General features: G+C 39.4%; 2 protein-coding genes across 11 annotated transcripts in view; both read right to left on the reverse strand.

The window, feature by feature from the left end:
• Window positions 1–1,675, reverse strand: LOC110295962 (lysine-rich coiled-coil protein 1). Its single transcript, XM_021164384.2, has one exon. The coding sequence runs from the start codon at window positions 1,335–1,337 to the stop codon at window positions 567–569; it is 771 nt and encodes a 256-aa protein (XP_021020043.1). The 5' UTR covers window positions 1,338–1,675; the 3' UTR covers window positions 1–566.
• Window positions 1–19,496, reverse strand: part of Cadps2 (calcium dependent secretion activator 2) — a 534,832-nt gene that overhangs the window by 213,459 nt on the left and 301,877 nt on the right. For all 10 annotated transcript variants that reach the window (XM_021164381.2, XM_029478701.1, XM_029478705.1 and 7 more), the window contains exon 8: window positions 14,316–14,455. In XM_021164381.2, coding sequence (XP_021020040.1) covers window positions 14,316–14,455 — 140 coding nt within the window. The remainder of the gene's footprint in view (window positions 1–14,315; window positions 14,456–19,496) is intronic.

Here is a 19,496-nt window from a genome sequence, read left to right on the forward strand (position 1 = left end):
TCCAGAAATTAAGATACTTTATTATAAACATTTTCAGAATATAAACTGATTTTGTGTGAAGTCTCTGAAACTTTTAAAACTATATGTAAGATAAAATTATTATGTTATTTCACTTTCCAACCCAGAAAATATATTGCAAGTTAGATCTAAAAAAGGAAATCTAAATTGCTTCATAGAGAAAGACAGTGAGCATAAAAATATGTGACTCAAAACTAAAAGAAACCCAACCAAGAAATAGATTCCACAAAAGTCATCAGTTAATCCTCCAATTTTAAATAAATGATCTCCCAAGGGAAAATAATTCCACTACCACAGCAATTTGGTCAATGAAAGCAGAGCCACTCTCTTAAAGGGAAATTCTACCATATGTAAGAAAAGTTAATAAATCTTTTAGAAAATAGAAAAGTAATCTCCATGTTGGAAAGTAAGCACACTAAATACTTCATGTTCACGTTGTTAGAAGTTGAAACTTCTGTCCACATATGCAAGTGACATGAATATGAATGCACATAAAACCAAGCTCCTTGACTGTTATTTCAGTGGAGCCTCAGGAGATCTAAGGAGCCTCAAAATCCAAGAATAGACTGGTCCCAAAGCATCTCCTCCTCTGTCCTTTCTTCACCTTGTTCCTTTTTTTCCTTCCTACGCTTACGGTCCTCTTTCTTAGATGATACATCTCGGGTTTTTTTCTCTTTTCGATTCTTAAGCTTTTCTGTACCATCCTGTACAGTTTCTGTTTCTGCCTTTGTTTTCTTTCTTTGGATGCTTCTATGTTTATTTAAATCCATTTCCTCAGAACTCCTTTTCCTCTCATGTTTGGGCCGTTCTTCCTGCTTTTCTCTGCCCTCTTCTACATGTTTTTTCCTCTTTTGGTGCATTTGTCTATGACTGACTTGAGGGTCGATGGTACTGTGTTCTGAGCAGAGGCGCTTGTGAACTACAGATTCTACACTATATGAGCCACAATTGTATTCTTGCTGACTAAGGTTCAAGGGGACTGGTCTTNCTGAGAAGCCATCCCTGGTGAATTGACAGTAGCTCAGAGAGTTTAGTCTTATCTTGTCATGAGCTGGTAACCACTGGGGTACCCGGTCTTCTGTCTGTGAACTACTGCATGATCTTGGGTAGGAATGGTTGGTTCCAGATGGGAGACTCTGATCAAACATTCTATACCTGGGCCTGGAATCAAACTCTTCTCTGTACCCACAGCTTTCCAAATACTCCCCTCTCATCCTTCTGAAACAAGTCTTTGGCTCTAAGCCTCTGGCTTTCTGTACTTTAATATAATCTTCAAGTTCATCTTGAAAAGAGTCATATGGCTTGTTTGAATGCTTCATTAGGTTGACAGAAAGGGATTATCGTTATCAGGCTGAGAACTTGATGGTGAAATCTGATCATATTCAACCATTTATTGCTTCAGTTTTTCAGCATGAATGTTCCACAAAGTGAAGACTACAACAATCAGGGAGCTAAACCATGGAGTAGAGATTACATCTATTTTTGTCTAATACTCAACTCTCATTCACCTTCTCTGAGGCAGGGGCGGGCGTCTACAACTACTGTCCCCCTCCCCGCCAACAACGCCGGCCGGGGGTCAGAGGCTGCGGTGGAGGTGGCGGAGAGGCAGAGACACCGCTGCCGCTGCCGCCGCCTCCGCCGCAGAGCAGGCGGGGTGGGAGGGACTTCTGTTAGTTTCAATGTGTGCCTCTTTAGTTTTTGTTTCTAAGATCTGTCCATTGATGAAAGTAGGGTGTTGAAGTCTTCCACTATTATTGTGTGAAGTGGAATGTGTGGTTTGAGCTTTACTCGAGTTTCCTTAATGAATGTGGCTGCCCTTGCATTTGGAGCATAGATGTTCAGAATTGAGATATCTTGGACAAATTTACCTTTGATGAGTATGAAGTGNCCCTCCTTGTCTTTTTTTAATAACTTTGGGTTGGAAGTCGATTTTATTCAATATTAGAATGGCTACTCCAGCTTGTTTCTTTGGACCATTTGCTTGGAAAATTGTTTTCTAGACTTTTACTGTGAGGTAGTGTCTGTCTTTGTTCCTGAGGTGGGTTTCCTGTATGCAGCAAAATGTATGGTCCTGTTTATGTAGCCAGTCTGTTAGTTTATGTCTTTTTATTGGGGAATTTAGACCATTGATATTAGAGATATTAAGGAAAAGTAATTGTTGTTTCCTGTTATTTTTGTTGTTAGAGTTGGGATTTTGTTCTTGCAGCTGTCTGCTTTTAGATTTGTTGAAGGAATACTTTCTTGCTTTTTCTAGGGCATAATTTCAGTCCTTGTGTTGGTGTTTTCCCTTCATTATCCTTTGAAGGGCTGGATTCGTGGAAAGATATTGTGTGAATTTGGTTTTGTCATTTTATACCTTGGTTTCTCCATCTATGGTAATTGAGAGTTTTGCTGGGTATAGTAGCTTGGGCTGGCATTTGTGTTCTCTTAGGGTCAATATAACATCTGTCCAGGATCTTCTGGCTTTTATAGTCTCTGGTGAGAACTCTGGAGTAATTCTAATAGGACTGCCTTTATATGTTATTTGACCTTTTCCCCTCATTACTTTTAGTATTCTGCCTTTATTTAGTGCATTTGTTTTCCTGATTATTATGTGTCGGGAGGAATTTCTTATCTGGTCCAGTCTATTTGGAGTTCTGTGGGCTTTTTGTATGTTCATGGGCATCTCTTTTTTTAGATTAGGGAAGATTACTTCTATATTTTTGTTGAAGATATTTACTGTCCCTTTAAATTGAAAATCTTCACTGTCATCTATACCTATTATCCTTAGGTTTGGTCTTCTTATTGTGTCCTGAATTTCCTGGATATTTTGGGTTAGGATCTTTTTGCATTTTGCATTTTTTTTTTGATTGTTGTGTCCATGTTCTCTATGGAATCTTCTGAACCTGAGATTTCTCTCTTCCATCTCTTGTATTCTGTTGCTGATGCTTGCATCTATGGTTCCTGATTTCTTTCCTAGGGTTTCTTTCTCCAGAGTTATCTCCCTTTGGGTTTTCTTCATTGTTTCTACTTCCATTTTTAGATCTTGGATGGTTTTGTTCAATTCTGTTACCCATTTGGTTGTGTTTTCCTGTAATTCTTTAAGCATTTTTTTTGCTTCCTCTTTAAGGACTTTTATCTGTTTAGCAGTGTTCTCCTGTATTTCTTTAAGTGAGTTGTTAATGCCCTTCTTAAAATCCTCTACCAACATCATGAGATATGATTTTAGATCGGAATCTTGCTTTTTGAGTGTGTTGGGGTATCCAGGACTCGCTGTGGTGGGCATACTGACTTCTGATGGTGCCAAGTGGTCTTAGTCTCTGTTAGTAAGATTCTTTCTTACATTTGCCTTTTGCCATCTGGTAATCTCTCGTGATAGATGTTCTAGCTTTCTCTGGCTAGAGCTTTCTCCACCTTTGATTCTGTTAGCCTCTGTTAGTACACCTGGGAGTCCATCTCTCTCCTGAGTCCCAGTGGTCTGAGCACTCTCTGCAGGCAAGTTCTCTTCTTGCAGGGAATGTGCACAGGGATCTGGGTTTCAGCTCCGCCTCCTGGCTGAGGATGAAGGCCCGAAGGGATCCTGTCCAAGAAACTCTGTTGCTTCTGGGACCCATGTGCTCTCCTGTGTAGACTGGTCTCACTGATCCCAAGATCCTTGGTGTGCTAGGGCCCACCAAGTTCGTGCCCAAGATGGCACAGGGCTGGAGCCACCAGAATGAATACCAGCTGCTGGTTGGGTGGGTTTCCTTTGTCCCTGTTGCTGGCACAACACTCTACAGGTTGTTTTGGAACAGATGTTGCGTTCCACTCACCAGTGATCTCAAGATCCTGGGAGTGCTAGGGCACTGGAAGCATGGAGAGTCCTCTGAGGACCTTGGGACCCTTTGCTGAGTTCTAATATATACTTTGACTCACAGAAAATGTTGGTAAAACTTTAGCCTATAGTTGAAGAATATTTCACAGGAATGGCCCAGCTATATGTTGAAAGATAGTAGATATTAGAAACTTAGTTTTCCCATCAAATGTTAGCAAGAAGCTTTTAAAAAAATACTCAATAAGTAAGCCTCGTAGAGAATACTAACTTAATGTTGGGAACAATATGTACTTTTATAATACAGTCTTTAGACTTATAGGTATAAAATAAATATTCTAAAGAAACATCATTCTTCTGTGGCAAAATTATCTTGAGATAAATGACAAAAATTAAATTGTGGTGGTACCTGTTAGACAGTACTAATTTTTAGAGGTTTTATCTGATTAGTCAATCTACATTTTTAGTTTGAACATAAAATAATTAAAAGCATAATTTCTCTATTATGTTCTTTCTTTAGCAGAGAAAATGGTCATCTATGTGTTAATGACCTTTCTATGACAAAACATCTGAACTAATCAACTTTAAGGACTAAAGGTCTATTCTAGTTCATAGTTTCAGGACCTAGTCACGTGGCCTCATTGTTTTTGATCATGTGGTAAGACAGAACACCGTGGTGGGGAATGTATAGCATATCACACCAGATCACCTCTTGGAAGTCAGGAAGCAAAGGGATCAGGCAAAGAAGCAGCCAAGGAGAAGATGAGCCCTTTTGGGGCAGATCCCCAATGACTTACTCCTCCCAAGTGGCCCTATTCCTATGCTTTCTACCATACATCATTCTAATGAACCCATCAGTGCTTTAATATACTAATGAACACAGAGCTCTCATGATCTAATAAGGACTGCCCCAATGCTTCATTTCTTACTCCTATTGTTCTGGTCACCTAGTCTCTATTTTATGAGCCTTTTTGGGAATATTACAAAATGAAGCCATGGCCATTTACCCCACAACTATTAATGGCTAGGCAATGATTTGAATGTAAATTTAAACACAGCTGCAGGATAAGGTTCCTAACCTCTAGAAATGATATGGAAAGTGACTCAGTAGGAAAGCATGCTCCAGAGGACAGACATATCCTGCTCACAACAACACAAGCTTTAAAAAACAAAACAACAAAGCTGATTCAAAGGAGAGCAAGCTGGGGAAAGAGGGATATGCTGAGGTGGAGAAGGGGTGGGGCAGGCCTCTGTAGAGATGGCTTTTTATAGGGACCTCATGGAAGAGAGAGTACACGAGGGTCAGCACTCTGCCGTACTAGCAACGGCAAAGAGCTTTTGGAGCTTTAATCACTACAGCGCTAATCTCTCCCAGTAATTATTTTTATAAAATATTTATATCATAAAATTAGGATATTCAATTACATGAATGCCTTGGGTGCCATGGTAACAACAAAATAAAAGTCACTTAGCCATTAAATATTGAGTAAGCTGTTCAAGCTTATGGATGCCTCCTTAATGAAGAACTTAATAAAACTACAGGATAAAACAGAAAAATACTGAAGATGACATTAAAAATCACGATACTGGACTTGAGAACCTAGTGAGGATCAACTATGTATCACACGAGTGGACAGATTTTAAAACATTTATAATTAACGTTCAGTGTTAATAATAATGTGCTCATGAAAATGGGAGAGAATTTAAGTGTTCTTATCATTAAAATAGGAATTATCATGACAACCATTTACAATATGTGTGTGAATGTGTATGTGTGTATATATATATGCTCAGGAGGAATTGACGGAGACCAGGTCAGAGGCTGGGGGAATTAATAAAATGGTTTTGTCTCATTTTACAGCTTAAACTTCAATGTTTCCCAGTTCTTTTCACTTGTATCTTTACTTAAAAATCCTCTCTTTGGGAGACACAGACACCCACAGCTAAAGAATGCATGTAGCTTGGGGACTCTTATGGATAAACACAAGGAAGAACTGAGGGCCCCAAAGGGGATAGGAACGCCACAGGAAGACCAACAGAGTCATCTATCCTCAACCCTTGGGGCTCTCAGAGTCTGAACCACCAACCAAAGAGCATAAATGGGCTGGACCTAGGCCTCACTGCTCATGTGCAGCAGATGTGCGGCATATGTGCAGCTTGGCCTTCATGTGGGACCTGAACAACTGGAGCAGGGGCTTTCTCAAAAGTTTTTGCCTGTACATGGGATATTCTTCTAGCTGGGCTGCCTTGTCTGGCATCAGTGGGAGAAGAAGTGTCTAGTCCCATAGAGACTTGAAGATCTGGGGGAGGGGGGACCCAGGAGGGTCCCCACATGTTCAGTGGAGAAAGAGAGCAGGAAGTGGGGTAAGGGTTGTGGGATCAGGTGATCCAGATGGGGGCAGTTAGCAGGATGTAAAGTGAATAGGTAAAAAATTAAAAATTAAACCCACCAATCCTGTCTTTAGTGTCTAACAGTAGCAGTGATATCCAGAACACTGTGAGCTCTTCCTGCACTCCCCTAGTGTACTGCATGTAGTAGCTACTGCCTGGCTGCTCACATCGTGGCCAGATCTACCATTTCCACTTTGCTGCTGAGAAAACCGATTGGCGAACAGGTTTATACATTTCCCAGAATTCTTAGGCTAACTGCAAGGCTCAGGTTTCTGAGACCAGAAGACATCTTAAACATTAACTGTCTACATACTCCAGGCTTACATCCAAGAATACGATCAGAACAGATTTCTCAGAATTTTAATAAACAGATCTTAATGAATTTTAATTAAGAGAATAAATATATTTTGAGTTAAAACTATATTCTTTCACTATATCACAAGATAATATGAGGTGGTATTACAGAAAATCTACAGGAGCAAGAAGAGAAATTTCCACCACTAGTTTTGATTGTTCTGTTATGTTCAGGGTAATATCTTTCTAAAGTTCATAGGTATCCATTCTTAATACTGAGAGTATAGTCAATTGAATAATACGCTTTCAGAGTTAATATATAATAAAAACCTTTCATAGCCTTATAAAAGTTCATCTGCATAAATACTTTGCTTTACAAGAACTCAAATTGCCAAACTGTTCCCTTGTCCCCAGAGCCCTCTATATCCACTGTCCATCCCATGGACATCGAATGAATTGAGCATGTACCTACAAGGATCAAAAGGACTTATACTGCATCATACATCTCTGGGACCAAGGAGTCTTCTGTCTTTTCTAGTCCACTGTCATCTTTCAAAAACAATGAAACTGAAGCCAAAAGATGATGCACAAGCTTATGTAAGCTAGTGACGGAACTGAGACCTGACCCCCAAGTATACTGTATCCTGACCTAGTTTGGACTGGACATAATTGGTATTGTATTGCCATCCATCTGGCTACCATGCAGACACACACACAAGATGCTTAATAAAAATAAATTCTATAGGCTTTCTACCTCTTCCACAATGCTTTGGCATTAAGTAAGCCCAAGACATTTATTGGACTGGTAATTAATTATTCATGCTTTCAAACTTCCAGACATCATGTCAGTGTACATCACAAACTTTTTATTTTAAGGCTCCAATTTAGGAAATGAAAACAATTTCACTATAATTCTCTTCATTAGCTGTTTATAAAATCTAGTATCCACTCTATAAATTCACTTAACATCTCACATTAAGGTGACATGTAACTATATACAAGTGCCTTTGAAAAGAAAATAAAATGAGATTATACCCTAGTTTCATTATCTTTCTGAAAAGTAGTTAATATATCTGTATATCTATAAAAGGGTGTCTGAGAAAGGGATAATTATTAGATGCACGAAACTGGTTATAATGCATGTCAAGTTCTTTCCCCCTGAAAAATAATCTTAAATGAAATAATGAAAAGATGAAATTTGAGTCTAAGAGTAAACATTTATTAAAGGTGAGACCAGGAGAGCCATAACACATCAAAACCTTTGGCTTAATGATTGGCTCAGTGACCATTAAAGCTGGATCTAAATGTTTCTACCATTCCTATATATTTGCTCCTAAATCTTAAAAATTGAAAATACGAGTGTTATTAATTTAATATGCAGAAGATGCTATGGACATTGAAGATATCTGAGAAGAGAAACAGGTCATTGGCATATCCTCTTCACCACACTAATATGTGATAAATATGCTGTCTATTGAGGGCCACAGACACTTTCCTTCTGTGGCTGTATATTGACAAGAAGTCAATCTGTTTGATAGTCTAGCAAACACTTGGCCAGAAGTTAAAGCAGTAGGGTATGTATGAAGTCAGAATAATCCAGACTAAGGTATTTGACCTGGGAAGGCAAAACACACACACACACACACACACACACACACACACACACACACACACACAAATGAAGGGAAATATGGATGAACTATAATGGAACTTATAGAAATGTTATACTAAAAGTAGGATTATAATAAGAAATCAATTTCTTCTGGCAAATATCAGACAGAAGAGTAATGCTTTCTGAAAGGTCTGGACCCACCAAGCACTGTGGTAGGCACTGTGCTGCTATCTTCCTAAGTAGCTGAAGGTTGCCCATCTAAGTCAGATGTGGGCAACACCACTTTACCAGAGGACTTCTATCTCTCTTTGTGCAAATGTGATGCTTGCATGTTAAATGTGTGCTGAAAGCTACATGCTGTGACATCCTGGGCTCAGAGCTTAAGGGCATCTCCTGTTAGGCAAGCATGGATGCTAGGCATCCTGGAGTCCTGACAGGCATGGGATTAGAGCAGGGAAGGCTTTTATCCTCTTTTTCTGTCAGAAGCTGAGTTACTGCCTCCTATGGACAGGGATGAGCCCACTGTCAGATATAGATTTATGATGTAAACTAAAGTGGACAATTTTATTTTTCACAATTTCAAAATATTGCAAACTATCGTGTACATTAGATAAATATCTAAGAAATCAATTATGATGCTGAACAAAGAGAAACTCTGGAACATATGGTTGAGGTTTTTACCTGGCTAATTACCAGGGATAAAAATCTTCTGTGGTTATATAACTAAGAGATTTCTATTTATTTTTATTAGGGAAGTGAGCAATAAGATTTAACCAAACTTCTTTTTTTAAAAAAATTTTATTAGATATTTTCTTTATTTACATTTCAAATGCTATCCCAAAAGTCCTCTATACCTTCCCCCCGCCCTGCTCCCCTACCCACTCACTCCCACTTCTTGGCCCTGGCGTTCCCCTGTACTGGGGTATATAAAGTTTGCAAGACCAAGGGGCCTCTCTTCCCAATGATGGGCAACTAAGCCATCTTCTGCTACATATGCAGCTAGAGACACGAGCTCTGGGGGTACTGATTAGTTCATAATGTTGTTCCATCTATAGGGTTGCAGACCCCTTCAGCTCTTGGGAACTTTCTCTAGCTCCTACATTGGGGTCCCTGTGTTCCATCCTATAGATGACTGTGAGCATCCACTTCTGTATTTTCCAGGCACTGGCAAAACCTCACAGGAGACAGCTATATCAGGGTCCTTTCAGCAAAATATTGTTGGCGTATTGTGTCTATTGTGTCTGCGTTTTTAACTAAACCTCTGACAGCTCACTGTTACAGTGCTTCTACATAAATCTGACAGGCAGTACAGTGGCCTTCCTCCTCCTTACTGAACGTAGATTTACACTGTTACAGCCAGTTATGTCATTCACTAGTCCCATCTTACCTTACCTTTGTCTTTGTGAATAACCCGTGAACTAGGAAAGCCCTGTGCTTAAGCAAGGATGGAATTTCTGAGTTTCCAGTTAGTACTGCTGCTTCGCCACTAGGCTATGCTAAAGTGACATCCATTTGTTTGAGAATACTTAGACTCTCCAGCTATGTACAAACCTGAAAAGGCCCGACTGAATGCTGACCACTGGAAATCTGGCGGATAATTCACTTCCCGTTTTGTCTTAGAGCGGTTGCTAGAATTAATTTCTATAAAATACTCCCCCAAAATACATGTACCCAGTATTTTTCTAATGATTCTTACAGAAATATCCAGTATGCCTTAAAGAGGGTGGCATAATTGGGCTTATTTTCTCCAAGTTAAAACACATGTCATTTGCACATAGTCCTGATTTAAGAAGGCAATAAAATGTAGCTAAAGAGTGATTAGCTATCAGAATCAGGTACTTTAGGTCAAATATATTTTATTTTCTATATAAAAATCCACATACTTTTAAATATAGCATTTGAAAAACAAACATCACTTCCTATTTATAACTCCTTCTTTAATACTCTATGAAGTTCACAAATGCCATTTCCATTGCTAGTATTCATATTTATATATACCCTTAACTGCACAGGGTAAGAGGTATATTCTTTGCAGACTCAAAGGACACTAAACTTTATAGAATAGTTGGAGGTACACCTATGATATAGATAATACCATTGAAAAATACCCAATGAGGTGACTTGAGACATGGTACCAAAAGTGAATTGCTTGTGATGGTGTGCTCGTAACCCCAGAGCTGGGGTGGGTGTAGACAGGCAGATCTCCAGAGACTGGTCAGCTAGTCTGCCTGACATGGAGAGTTCTAGGTCCAGTGAGAGACCTTGTCTTAAGCAAAACAAAACAACAAAGATCCTCCCTCCAAACCAACTAATCAACCAACCAACCAACCAATCAACCAAACCCAACCAAACTAAAACAACAAAGATCTTCCCTCCAAACCAACAAACTAATCAACCAACCAAACCAAACCAAACCCCTCAAAACCCAACAATGGCAAGATAGAAAGCAACAGAGAAAACTTCTAACCTGACTTTGGCTTCCACATGTACACATAGGCACATGCACCTACATACACATGCATAACTATACCCTAGTTAGGGCTGATCCATGAGCTGTCTAAATGTGATAAAACAGAATGCATGGTAAGAGCCCTCACACACAAAAAAGATTTATTTGTTTCTATATTATTGAAAAGGGGGACAGGTATGAACCTATCAACACCAACACATCAGAGGATTCCTTTCAAAACCTGACAACGCCCTGAAGGCAAAAAGCCTAAAACTCTCTAGCTATTGTTTAACAAGGTGCCATATTTTAAATGAATTAATTTCTAAGGCTGGCTTATCATTTGGTTGTATTATTCATTACTCATCTGTTAATTATCCAGTTTAGGATAACTTATTGATAGGACACAATACCATCTCGAGCAGATGCTGTGAACCCACTATATAAAATTGCATTAGTGTATGATCTAGGATGTAAAAGGGAAAAGGTTCAGTTCCCAGTTTCATTTTCAAATGTAATTGAGTAGAGTAAAATCCATTTAGGAAGCACCTTAGGAGATAATGAGTATAGTTAAGGTGTTGGTCAAATCTGATTTTTATGTCTATAAACTAGATGGAAGGAAAATATTTTGAATATTTAAATCTATTATCAAAGAGGCACTTGAAGGAGCCATAGGAGATTCTCAAGTGTCTCCAACTGTTCCTGCTCATGGGGATCAACACGTCTCACAACACTGCTCAACACTTTAAGGCTGCTAAGCTATTATTTCTCATATGAATATTAATTTTTTACTGTCTCACTATTATGAAAAGTACTTTAATCTGGTAGATGAAAAGCATAAATATTTTCATTTCTAGAATTCATGCTATGAACTGCAGAGATATCTGAGGGGCCAGAAATGACTCCGAGTGCCTCCTCACAGTGAGAGGCACTGACTTATACAACCAGGGCACAGAACACTCTTGGTTCCTTTGGCGATTCCCTGAGCTTTAAGAGTTAAACTTACAAACTATGATATTATCCTCTTTATTTTCTCCCATCACTACCAAATTTTGGCAGACATTAATTGCAGAACCACTACGGAAATCTTGATTTAGTCAAATAAAAGAAATAAAAAAAACAAAATCTTTTTAAAAATTTAATTGTATATTTTATTTATTTACATTTCAAACGTTATCCCCTTTCCTGATTTCCCCTCTAAAAAAACACCTATCACATCGCTCCTCTCCCTGCTTCTATGACGGTGCTCCCTCACCCACCTACTCCCACCTCCGCACCCTGGCATTCCTCTACACTGAGGCATCAAGCCTTCACAGGGCCTCTCCTCCCATTGATGCCCGACAAGGCCATCCTCTGCCACATATATGGCTGGAACCATGGGTTGCTCCATGTGTACTCTTTGGTTGGTGGTTTAGTCCCTGGGAACTCTGGGAACTCTGGTTGGTTGATATTGTTGTTTTTCCTATGGGGTTGCAAATCCTTTCAGCTCCATAGTCAACAACTGGACTGAGCATGGCATCCTCAATGGAGGAGTTAGAAAAAACAAATTCGTATTTAATGTAAAGGAAAGACACCCTTATTCCACAGCTCCCTTATAATGCAGCTAGACTGAGCTCCCTGCTTTGACTCTTTCTCCAATCGAAGGTTCTAGGGCACAGAAGTGATTTCTTCCACATGTGATCAATGCTGTAGAACTTGCTCATATCTTACTTCATGTTCAGCCTTTGTCCCTGGCACAATCAGAGGGTTCTAGGTCTATTCAATCAGCTTCTGGCCACTCTTATTTCTTATGGTATCATCCATGAAGAGAAAGAGATATACAGCAAAAAAAAAAAAAAAAAAAAAAAAAAAAAAAAAAAAAAAAAAAAAGGAGAGGGAAACATTCTAGTTTCTGGAACATGCTGTATGCTTTTATGTCTAATTTGAAACCCTGCTAGACTCTAAGCACTTCAGATAAAGAGCAGTCTCTAGTCTCAGAGCTCTCCAGGCAAACTGCAGTGAACTTGTCACCACTAGCTAAAAGCCCTCTCAGAACTCTTGCCTTTCTAAGTGCTTGTCATATGACAGAAATGCCCCTCTTCCTCACTGGCCGATGCTGAACTTCCCCTTGACTTCAAATGTCAGATGTAGTGTGTGACTTCAACTAAGCTGCCCCAGCTGAAACCGGCGATTATTCCCAACAGGTTCCCATTCCTACTTTATTGAATTTTTATTTATTTGTAATAAGTTACCACAATTATTTACATATGAGCGAACGTCCCTTCCTTGCTTTTCATACAGGCTTGTGATTTTGTCCCCTGGATGGATGAGGAGTTCTACAGTAAATCTCACAGGGATCAGGCAGGTGTAAAGTGCATCTTAGAGGGAACAGGCATCTGGACGAATTGAAGGCTTCTCAGTAGTGAGTTCCAGTATCTTCATCTAGACTGAGTTGAATCACAACTAGACTTTCCTTTATACTAACACATTAAAGATACCACATTGTAGCATCCTGAATTCTAGTCCCTTTCTAAGAGACACAGGTAGATAAATATAGAGTTAAGCTGAGAAAATATAAAGGTTTGAAGGTTCATTTTATTTAAGAGTCGAGAGCTGCTGTGGTGGCACATAACTTTAATCTCAGAACTCAGGAGGCAAAGGCTAGGGAATCTCTGTGAGTTCGAGGCCAGCCTGGTCTACAGAGTGAGTTCTAGAATAGCCATAGCTACACAGTGAGACTGTCTTGAAAACAAAACAAAACAACAACAGCAAACAGAGTCTAGACCTGGGTTCTGAACTGGTTTCTTACCAGTACTGGAGAGAAAGAACCTTAGCAACCAGACCTGCTGTGTTAGGCCAAGGCAGTGCCTGGGTGAGGAGCTATTCACCTCTTGGTTTCTGAGTACTCTTTGAAGCCAGGACTGACTCAGTTTCCACTCACTTTTATACTAGATTAATTTCACATGCCTCCCATCAAAATGTGCCCATCCTTGTGGGTTATATCTGATGTAACCTTTAGCTTTTATATATTCTATGAAAGGTTAACCATTTCTAGAGACCTGAGCTCCAGGTATGAGTCCAGATGTATAGAAAAAAACATTTAAGGAATATTCTTCACAATTTGGATATGGCATGATGGCATGGCAGTGCAGAGTTTCCTCCATACTGTATTCTTGCTGAGGCCGTTTTGGGCTTAACTAGAATTTGATTTCCTTGATGGATAATCCTGTGGGAATTACACAATTCTGTTCTAGGACCTAAGGCCAACATGCTTCAGTTAATTCTCCTTCGCTTCTGTTAAACTGCCTGCTTGTGTAAACCTCCCCCTGCAGCTGCTGAATGAGATAACAAGATGTGGTATCCGCCCCACTCCCACTCCCATCTTTAAAAGCATGTGTGGGGTGACACTTAGGTCCTGAGAAGCTGAGTATAGTCCCAGACAGCTGTATTAAAGACTTCCAGATGTCTATAAACTGTGTCTGAGTGGTTCCTTTTGGTGCATTCCCCATAATAACGTGATATCATCTAAATCAATAACAAACACCATTCATTGCTATGACAGTTACATTAACTGAATTCCCATTCATACAGATGCTGAGAGATCTGCAACATAAGCAACTTACTTAGGTTAGTTTTTTGTTTGTATGTTTGTTTTTGTTTGTTTTTTGAGAAAACTCCATGTGAATGTCTGATACCTTGGTTTCCCCCACAGACAGACAGAGGTGGTAGATTGAAATGGAGTCCACTGTCCACCGATTTGAGGGAAGAAGATTTTAAACACTCACCCACTATGCTTCATGTGTGCTGGTTTATCCATGCGCACTGCCAATTTGATCTTTAAATCCGAGTCCTGACTGTTCTTGGGTACTGTCATCCGGTGTAATTCTGCTGACTTGGAGCTATTAGAAGTTGGGTATAATACCACCTATAAGCAACAAAAACGAAAACCTCAGTACGATACAGAATCCCTAGGAATTGGAACTAAAATCTTCTTGTGCATTATCCTACATGAAAAGAAGGTATTTATGCCCAAGTGTGTATGTGTGTGTCTGTGTGTGTGTGTGTGTGTGTGTGTGTGTGTGTGTGTGTGTGTGATGGTCCTCTGTACTCCCCCACCATAGCAGGTGGATTTTCCATACAGATTTATTTGTTTTTGACAAGTATGCATTTTTGTATTATCACATAATGAGTGTTCTTTCTGTGTCACCTCATAATCAATTAATAGCACAATATGTGCCGTTTGAGCTGACAGTTGAAAACTACTTAATGGACACCTATAATTTCAACATTACCCGAAACAACTCAGGGCACAAAAGTTCAGAAGGAAAAATTCTTTGAAATTACAGAAGCAAACACAAAAAGCAAAACCAATTATCGAAGCTGTACAAATATGTCTTATATTTTAATATCTTCATTGTAAAATGGTATTAAACTCAATTACAGGTGGAGAGGAATGCTCATAACATGTTGTCACTTCAAGATTAGTGCTGAAGACTAACTCTGACTGCCTATTGTCAGAATTATGAAGATGGCATTATAACTGAAACAAAGTAATGTGCTAATCGAAGTACCAAATTAACACGCGATTATCTGACAACACCTCACTTTCCTAAGAAGTCTGCTCCTCTGATGTCGCATGCCACATCAGGGAAATCACCCTTCTCCCTTTCACACGGACTACACTCATTCTGAACACAGCTATAGCTAAGATTTAGCAGTCATGCTGCAATAGGAGGGATGGAGTCTGAGAGACAAAACAGGCATGAGGTGCAGCACACCATGACCTAAGACTCATCTGTATCCTAAAGCATCAGGAAATATATATGAATCCGAAGTTTAGATAAAAGGTGAAAAACCATAAACAGACAGGTTAGTGAAAACCCTTTCAAAGCAAGAACAAAGGGTGTTTTGTACCCTCCAAAGCTGTATTTTTTTTTCAATCCTACACATAAGTGGATGTACTTAGGAAAAATGTGCAAGTGGAGTTTTATTTTTCTCTAGGAAACATAGCATAACCATAAAATGTCTCAAATGATACTCAGCTTGCTAGTTTCTAACTGTACATACGATGCTGAGTCTTTGTTCTAAATTTGTGAAATTTAGAATGTCTACAGACTCCAGCATACAAATGACATCCAAGAAGAGGCTACAGGGCATTCTAGATGTTTTCAGAATTATGACCACACTCTAAAATTCATTCATTTCAACTGCTAGAATAGCCAAGGAGATACTAAACAGTTTATTTTGAATAATAGAAAAAAAACATGTGGGCAGCTTTTGGTTCAAAACAGTGGACAAAGAAATACCATAATCAAATAAGAGGAGACTTAGAAATCAGAGACTAAAGCAGAGCGTCATTATAATATTCTGAGTAAGTCTGGGGTGCTTTCCTACATCCCACTCTTCCTTTCTTAAAACATTAATTTGGGATAAGTTATTTGTAAGTTGTTTGATTCTTCCTTCTGTGTTTATAGAAAATGTCCCAATTTTAAATCACATGTTTTTGGGTGGGTACTTCTGACTGAAGTCAGCAGAAAGATTTATTGTTCAGCTTGCTCTTCAATGAATAACTTTTGTTTCATTTGTGAGGAACACAGCAAGACGAAAGGATGTGGGTGGCTAAGCAGGATGAAGAAGCCGGGGTCTTTGGTCCCAGAATGGCTAGCACTGTAAGTACCACTTTCCCCTTCTGCTATTCTGTCCCTAGACCAAGCAGTCAGGTACTGATTTTGTTAAATCTCGTAAGGTATCTTTCACCATATGTTTTACTTGTTTGTTCATAAAACACACTGCTTGTGTTACATCCCCTCCAGATTCCGTTAAGCAAGGTGTCCTTTCCTCATTGTATGGCCTAAGTTCTTCTGTCGTGAATAAACTGGCAGGAAGCCTGGAGGAATAGCTCGCAGTAGAGTACCTGTCAAACGTGAACAAAGCCTGGAATTTCATTCCTAGCTCCACAGAAAGGAACGATTAGAACAGTAAACACAGGTGAGAATGTTGGCTAGTGCCTATAATACCAGCATTCAAGAGGCAGAGTCAGGAAGATCATACCCACGTTGGAGTCTAGCCAGGACTACATAGTCAATTTCAGGCCAGACAGGTCTACACAGCAAGACCTTGCCTAAAGAAACAATACAAACACAACCCAAACCACATAAATGACCACAAGGAAAAGAACTTCATTGTGACAGACAGTTCTGTTGTCATTCCATATTCCTATCCTTTAGGGGCACTGGCCTTCTGATGTCAAAGCCCAGACATGGCTTTTGTTTTTCTGGACAAAAATGGTCAGTTAATGGTATAATCATTGACATGTGCAAAAATGAAGTCATGTTCATAGGACATATATGTTTCTAAGAGAAGTCCTGTGGGAAATCGCCTGTCTCTGAATTATTTTAACACTGGTCTGTAAACAGTCTTTGGATTTCTGAATTGAATAAAAAGAGAGGTGTTCCTTGGGGGACTTGGTCATGAATATTTGTCATGAGCTAGAGGTGAGCAAAGAAGAGGTTCCCAAGGTGCAGAGAGCTCTGAGGGCCACACGGAATATAGGGAAGAGTGGGTCTTTCCAGCCCACAGCACTGGTCTAACAAGGGGTCTTGACCACTCCCAGCAGAAGCAGTCTTTACAGAGCCTATTGGCTGAATTTGATCGCTGTTCCTGGACAGGCACTTCTTATTTTTTTCATCTTTCCTTTTTTTTTTTTAATTGACTATTTTATTTATTTACATTTCAAATGTTATCTCCTTTCCAGATTTCCCCTCTATAAGACCCCTATTCCATCCTTCTCTCCTGCTTCTATGAGGGTGCTCTCCCATCCACCCACCCACTCTCACGTCACCGTAGCATTCCGATATACTGGGGGCATTGAACCTTCACAAGACCAAAGGTCTCTCCTCCCATTGATGCCAGATAAGGCCATCCTCTGCTATATATGCAGCTGGAGACATGGGTCTCTCCATGTGTACTTTTGGTTAGTGATTTAGTCCCTGGGTCTGGTTGGTTTATATTGTTGTTCTTATGGGGATGAGAACCTCTTCAGCTTCTTCAGTCCTTTCCTTAACTCATCATTTGGGGACCTTGTGCTCAGTCCAATGGTTGGCTGTGAGCATCCACATCTATATTTGTCAGGCTCTGGCAGAGCCTCTCAGGAGATAGTTATATCAGGCTCCTGTTAACAAGCACTTCTTTGCATCTGCCATAGTGTCTGGGTTTGGTGTCTGTATATGGGATGGATCTGCATGTAGTGCAGTCTCTGGATGGCCTTTCCTTCAGTCTCTGCTCCACACTTTGGTATGGCTCTCTTTTTCTTACTCTGCTGTCAGATTAAAGTTTGTGCTAGGGGAGGGTGGAGTGGGAAGAGAAGGTGTGGTAGCAGAATGGGCTTTTTCATGGGTTAATGTGCTTCCAGCTATAAGGAACCCCCTTGCAGGTGTTGCACTGGATGAAATGAAGAGATGAGTGAAAATGAATGTCTCCCCTATGGGGCAGGTGGTGATGGTGGTCATGGAGTTATGTAGTAGCCAGAGGCTGAGCATGGTTGACCTGGTAACTCAACTGGGATTCATGCATTCACTAGTAGATAGCTACTGCTGGGGAGCAGCAAGTCAGGCTTCCTGGCTTCTTTTGCATCTCAGTGTTAAAAGTCCTAGCTAATGACATGAACGATGAGTGAAACATCTCACTGTCAGGTAAGGTCATTAAGATATACTTTCTTTATTCTTCTCTGTTCACCAAATGCAGAGAAACACTGCACTGATGGCCACAGGAAGTGTGAGAAGTACAATGAGAGAAACTAACCCCCGAATGACCATGTAGAAGAAAGGCCTGCTCCTGTGTGAATACTGAAATGCATTCCCTAGCTTGCTATATACAACATTTAGTAGTCTTATCTTGAATATTAAGATAATATTTTGCTTCATGAAATTTTCACTGTAAATACATGCTTAAAGAGTTGCTTTTCATGATAAGTCAAATTCAAAAATTCATTAGTTCAATAGTACATAAGCTATAGTAAAGTTCAGCAATTCTTGAGTTAAGTCAAATTCAATCGTTCAATAGTTCATACACAGGAGGCATGTCTTATATTGGTTACCATAATGACCAGAATATTTAACATATATAAAAATATACATTTTTCACATTCTAAATACATACCTAAATTAAATTCTATTTCTGCACAAAACAATTAATTTCACTCATAATACCTTTGTTCTTTGGTATTTATTCCTCTTAACTCCAGTCTTTCTTTCTGTTCCTCCCTCTCTCTATGTGCATGCATATATATGCATGTTTCTAGGTTATTTTTGCCACCAACACTTTAAATGTCTTGCAGTTAACATGTCACAAAAATGTTATGGTGTTTTATCTTAAGGCAACATATCTTCTCACAATAAATGGCACCCAGACTTGCAATTTTGTTAAAAATATGATTAAGAACACAAGATTCTTAAAGCTTAAAAAAACTGTCAAATTTAATATACAAGATGAATTAAGGTTTAAAATCCAAATGTCGTAAACATATATTGCAGTAATACAGAGTTCATAAGGATGCTTCTCTTAGAGTCCACTAACATGGTCCTTTCCAGTCATTTCTCTTTGATTCAGATAGCTTGATTAAAGAAAGATCCAAGGCATTTTCATCTCTCTGTTTAACTGATTGGACTTCATGACCAGAACACACAAGGGCACACACACACACACTCATATACACACACCACCACTGAATGAAGAAAAGCTAGAAGGTAGAGGGGTTAGATAAATGATGGTTAGATAAATGATTCCTGTCATATCCTAGCATTTCTTCATAGATAATTGTTTTATTTAGGAGTCTGAAAGAATATAAGATTGACGAAGCAGACACAGATGAGAGGCACAGGTGGACCGTGCTGGAACTCAGCAGTAGGGCCTGAGGAAAGTCCCAGTTGTGATGTTGGCATTCTTTTTTTTTTTTTTTTTTTTTTTTT

The sequence above is a fragment of the Mus caroli genome, chromosome 6 (genome assembly GCF_900094665.2).
Source record: "Mus caroli chromosome 6, CAROLI_EIJ_v1.1, whole genome shotgun sequence".
Classification (NCBI taxonomy): Eukaryota; Metazoa; Chordata; class Mammalia; order Rodentia; family Muridae; genus Mus; species Mus caroli.